General features: G+C 29.4%; 1 protein-coding gene across 1 annotated transcript; it reads right to left on the reverse strand.

The window, feature by feature from the left end:
- Positions 1-967: 967 nt before the first annotated feature.
- Positions 968-2,682, reverse strand: LOC129971671 (protein SCO1 homolog, mitochondrial-like). Its single transcript, XM_056085647.1, has one exon. It carries the CDS (start codon positions 2,451-2,453, stop codon positions 1,575-1,577), a length of 879 nt encoding a protein of 292 aa, XP_055941622.1. The 5' UTR covers positions 2,454-2,682; the 3' UTR covers positions 968-1,574.
- Positions 2,683-6,081: the final 3,399 nt, after the last annotated feature.

The following is a 6,081-nucleotide window of genomic DNA, read 5'->3' on the forward strand; positions in this document are numbered from 1 at the left end:
ACAGCTGTATTTAATTGGTAAAAATCATCTATTCTTCTTAAAAGGTTATTAAAACCTTCTTTATAACATAATTAAAAGTATATTTCACAATAAAAAAATATGTCAGAATAAAAATTTTAATTTTTGAAAAGTAATGCAGCAAAAAACATTTTGAGTTTTATGATTTGGACAGCTGAATTTTTGTTTCTTCTCAACTTCTTTATTAGAAAAAAAATAAAAAATCAGATGAATTATTTTAATTTTATTGTTTTTCCACTGGAAATTGCCTGCTAAAAAGCATGGTACTAAGAAAAATCATTTAAACTTTATAACATCTTGTAAAAAAAATGTGTTTCACATGGACAACAAATGGCACCGAATTTTGAAAATGACCCATATATATAAATTATGGTTATCACTATTTTATATAAATTAAAATAATAAGAAATAAAGAACAAATTCCCCTTGTCTCTAAAATGAACTAATCAAATTCTCATAAAAATTTAAGGTAAATTGAACATTAATTCAAAAACAATTGGGCAAAAACCATTATGTTTTTAAAAATTATAACTATTAGCCATCATCAATATATTTTTCAAGCAATGAAGAAAATCTACCACAGATCTATCTTCAATAAATAAACCAAGAATTGCAAAACATGCATTGCCTGTTATTATTATTTATATGTATTTGTTTTTCTTTTAGCTGACATTAGAAATGCCTGTTAAAATAATATCAGCAAAAAAAAAAAATTCTTTCTATTTACTTCAAATTAATAAAACAACTTGTATATGAAATAATTTTTATTGAAGTGCAATGCAAAATGCTACATAAATAAGATAAACTTTGATGAAAATTCAACATTTTACAGTTAGTAGTAACTGCATTTCATTTTTAAATACATTTTCCTTTAAAATAATATTCCATCTTTATGCATCAAAAATCTAAGAGGATAAAATAAAATAAGCAATTTATTATTTTTGTGATTCAATATAATTTTCCATTAATAAATTGTTTATCATGCTCAAGATTATGAACTTTTTATTTTTTTTAAATGGATCATATTTTAATATTACACTTCTATTCAAAAGGAAATCAGACAGTTTTAATTTGATAAACATCTTGTATGAGATTAAAAAGCAATATTCATTGGTAAAATAACTAAAGTGACCAGATTTTATGAATTTTAAACCAGTTTTTTTTTAACCTGGATAACTGGGGTGTTGAACAAATTTCACAAATAAATGAAATTTTTTTTAAAAAAATGGAATAATTTATTATTAAAATAATCATGATAAAATAATGAAGCATAAACATACTTAACTCTCACTTTTTTTTTCAGTCTTTATCATGTACATTCATCATATATAGACAAACTCTATGTAGACCAACCGATGGAAATTGGTTTGAAGCTAAATTGAAAATAATTCAATTTAGTTTATCTAATAAGATCTATTTACTGATAAACAGAAAGCAATCCAAAATATTTCATTCAACTTTACAATCCATGACAAATAATAAAAAATCTGGAAAAAGAAAGAGTCTGGTCACTTTAGTCAAAAACATAAGACAATGATAATTAAGCAATTCTTATTTTAAAACCAAGATTGATTATGGGCAGATTTGTACTTGAGCATTTGTATTGTTATAGCATTAACAACTTGCTCCGCTGTTTTAGTTTGCCCATAATAATCTATAAACTGTCCTTCAGGATCTACTAAGTAAGTAATTATAGTATGGTCAACAATGTAATCATCATCTACATCTTTTGGTCCTGCACTGTAATAAACACGAAAAGCCTTTGTGACTTCATGAATCTTTTCCTTAGATCCAGTCAACCCAATGAGATTAGGAGAAAATTCTTTAACATATTTAGCCACAGCCTCAACACTATCCCTTTCCGGGTCTACTGTTATGAAAAGTGGGATAATATTTGGCAGTTTTGGTTTAGTTTTGTTTAGTTCATCCACTACAGTAATCATCTTTTCTATCTCTTCAGGACAAATATCAGGACAGTGTGTAAAACCAAAATATATTAATAACCAATTTCCAAAAAAATCTTCACTTGATTTAGGTTGACCAGTGTGGTCTATTAAATCGAATCTCCCACCAATAGCGGCTTTGCCGAGCTCTCGGCGTCTCTGTTTATCAATGGCCATTTGCTTTTCTTTTTTCACATATTGCATTCCGACAAGGAAAATTCCTCCAATTCCTAAAGTTATAAACAAGGTCTTCCATGATATAGGTCCTTTACCTTTACCCCATTCTTTCTTCTTAGGAAGATCATGAACATAACGAATAGGTATACTTTTCACACTTATTCCATTAATATTTGTCAGTGATGTCTTCGAAAGTAAAAATGTATTACTCACGTACGAACGCAAAGTTAAATATGATATTGGTTTGAAATTCACCAATTTGGATGAAGAATAAATTCTATGAATAAGCTTACATGAAAAAACGGTGGGATTCATTGTTAACACTTTTTCGTTAGCAAAGTTTTGGAAATCTTTCGTTTGGTTAATACTTAAGAGTACGTGCTATCTATATTCTTTAGAAGTGAATATTTCTGAATTTAAAGAATCCTAGTTTTCAGAAGGTAAATAGTAAAATACATGTAATTCAAAAATAAAAAATGAACTTTCACTTTCTATTTTCATAACAAACCCTCATGCTTGGGTTGTTGTTACATCATCCTCGAGCTGCCGGTGCTGAGTTTAGTTGTAATTAACTGAAATGTATTCGTGCCAAATGTCTAATTTATGATTTGATTGGCCAGTAAAAATAAAATATTTGAAACTTTAATTGTTATGTGTTAATAAATACAAACTGAAATACTGAGTGTTTTTTTTAAACTTTGACTTTTGCAAGCTTTTTTTAAAATATATCAAAAGTATTTCCATGACGTGAGAAACGAACTTGAACAATATTTCGCATATCTTGAAAAATCAAACTGCAATCCGAATCAAAGCGATTGGCAGATTCCACAGAAAGAAAATTCTCTCCCGTGAATGCCGTTACTGTTTAAAAACATTTTTGCGGATTGAGATGCACGAGGATAGAACCTGGGACCTTGTGGTTCGCAGTCCAGTAACATAACCAGGATATAAAAGCATATGCTCGTGTTGCGCAGTTGTTAACTGGCTTATATGCTATTCACCACAACATGTAATAATATTAATATCAACCCATAATGTACTATGTCGATAAAGTTATGATATTATTTTCGTAGTATTGATAGTGCACAGTATGATACACTGGCATCTGCTGATGACAAGAATAATTGTTTAGCTTTTTATTTTCTCCTATACGTAGTACAGAGAAAGTACAGCAATCATCGAAAAATTCACATGCGAGATCTCCACGTTTTAGACCTCTCTGCATTCACAAAACATATATTTAGAAAATAATCGTCTGTTTGCCTGTGACAAAAACAATTTGAGCTAAACGGTTGAAATTTGGTATATGGTCTTTAAATCAGATTTGCAGATTTCTATCAAATTTTGAGTAACATCTGCTCAAAGGAAGTTCGTCTGCTCGAATATAAGTTAACACGATAATTACAAAACGAAGAGAGCTCGACAAATAAAATTCGCTACTCAGATTTAAAATCTATAGTGTAGATACCTGTTAAGTTTTGAATCAAATTTAACAAAAGTCGAAAAATTCAACTACATGATTTTGACGAATCTTCAGGTTTTAAATATCTCCGAGTCCAAAAATCGAATTTTCGGAATTACATCTGTCCTATGAATGCGATAATTCAAAACAAATCGAAATATTGGGATGAAGTTTGTTATATAATTATAAAATTGAATTTCTAGATTTCTATCTTCAATTGAAAGAAAGTTTGTACCTGTTAGCACAAGATATTGTCATATAACATTTCTATTCCCACGATGTTATTCGATATTTTGATTGTAGAGCAATACCATGGGAATATCATAACGAAGCTTTTGGAGATTCTGTATTAATAAGGTTTACTTGAGCGCATCTAAAAGTGATAGCTAAAAAAGTAATGAACTAGATATATGAAATTTAGAATACAATTTTACTATCAGATACATATATATATATATGTATTTTGTACCAAATCTGTAAGTATGATGATTGCCTCCCTGCCTGTTTATTTATATGTATGTCAATGCAATAATTCAAAAATGCAACGATTTAGCAAAAGATATGTGATACTTCCACGACGTTCTTCCATATTCTGAATGCTGTATAATGTGAAGATATTGTAACAATATCTTGCAGCATCTTAAGTATATAGTGAAATCAAAGAAGGGTAGTAAAATGAAATTTGGCATGCCATTTTGTGATCAAAATTGTAGACATGTATTAATATTTGGACCAATCGGTTAAAAGGAAGATGCTGAAAATTTGCATTATCTTTCTTTATTATATCATGAAAGTTAAAATGGAAGAATAACATACTGAATCTCCCCTCCTATCAGTCATAGTAATTACTCCGATCCGCCATGAATCATACGAATAAAATCTGAATGACCGAACTGCTGCGACAGCATTGGCGGGAACTAGGTTGAGTCCTAAGAGCCATTATAGTCCATTGAACAATCCATCCCGTGGAAAGCATATCCCATCATCGGTAGGGGGTATTCGATTCCGCACTATTTCTGTACCCATCCAGGTGGCGAGAACTAATCACCATGACGGGAGCTTTTCACCCTCATATTTTAAGTGCACCCCCCCCCCTCCCTCGATGGAAGCCTGATTAGTACAAAATGCCCATGAATTGTTACAATATCTTCAAGATATTGCACAACTTTCAAAATACCGAGCAACATCATAATGATATTCTTCAATATTTTGTACTAATAGGGAAAAATAATAGGAAAATTCTCTCTTTTTGCATTTTTCATGAGCTTGGAAGGTTTGTTTTCCTCTCTCTCCATCCGTTATATGATCAGGGAATAAGAGAGTACAAAACTTTTTTAAAAAAACCACTGGAAAAGTTGACGTATTGTTTGAAACATAAGACGAAATATCCCTTTTTTACTTTTTCTTATACGTAGTACAGAAAAAGTATTGTAATCGTCAAAAAATCCAACTCGAGATTTTGACGGATCTCTACGTTTTAGACCACCCTGAGTTCGAAAGATATATTTTTAGAAAATGTTTGTCAGTCTATCTGTGACAAAGATAACTCAAAAACTCTTTGAGCTAGACCGTTGAAATATGGTACATGGTCTTAATATCAAATTCGAAGACTTCTATCAAATTTTAAACAAAATATGTTACATAATACATAATATATTTCAGAAAAATATATTACAGAAATATGGCCGAATTTCACACGTTTCTGATATTAATGTGTATAACGTCATTCTTTGTAAGAATATTACTTTGTCCGAGTGATGTTTATATCAATAATTAATATAAGAAAATAAGCTTTTCAATTATAGTTCATCATCTCAGACCTGAGCAACTCTACGAAAGATATTTTTCAATTATTCTTAATAGCACTACTAAAAGGAATATATTAAGGATTCTTATTCCATATAGTGTCAAATATGCCCCTTGGGTTGCTCAGTTGTCCTAGGTTAGATCTACACTTCGATGCAACAATTATTGTCAGTTTATAAGAAAATTATTTTATTAGTTCTATTACTTCTATGCAAACTATTTTAAGATTAATTCTGTAAGAGATTTAATGTAACGCATACTTGTCTTGTACTCCTCTTTGTTCTTCTTGGTCAATATTCTAATACGCATTTTAAAAAAAAATATACTCCTATATAGTTATTTTCTTAAATACAAAATATCAAAAAAAAAAAAAAAAAATTGTGATCGTCAAAAAATTTGAATTTAAGATTTTGACGATTCTCTGCTTTTTAGAGTTCCTTGACAATGAGTCAGTAAAAAAAAAAAAAAAAAAAAAAAAAAAAAAAAAAAAAAATTGGGACTGTCTGTTTGTGAACACAATAACTCAGAATCGTTTTGAGCTATATAGATGAAATTTAGCATGTAGTTTTAAGACATTCTTAGATTTCTATGAATTTTAAACGAAATAAATATAGGAAGTATGGCTGTTTATCTCTCTGAGTACAAGGAGACAAGATAAGTACAAAATGTAAATAT

Source organism: Argiope bruennichi, chromosome 6, assembly GCF_947563725.1.
Source record: "Argiope bruennichi chromosome 6, qqArgBrue1.1, whole genome shotgun sequence".
In the NCBI taxonomy this organism is placed as follows: Eukaryota; Metazoa; Arthropoda; class Arachnida; order Araneae; family Araneidae; genus Argiope; species Argiope bruennichi.

Bases quoted from the DNA above. Each gene is read 5' to 3' on its own strand.
- LOC129971671 (XM_056085647.1), bottom strand. From the start codon at position 2,453: ATGAATCCCACCGTTTTTTCATGTAAGCTTATTCATAGAATTTATTCT.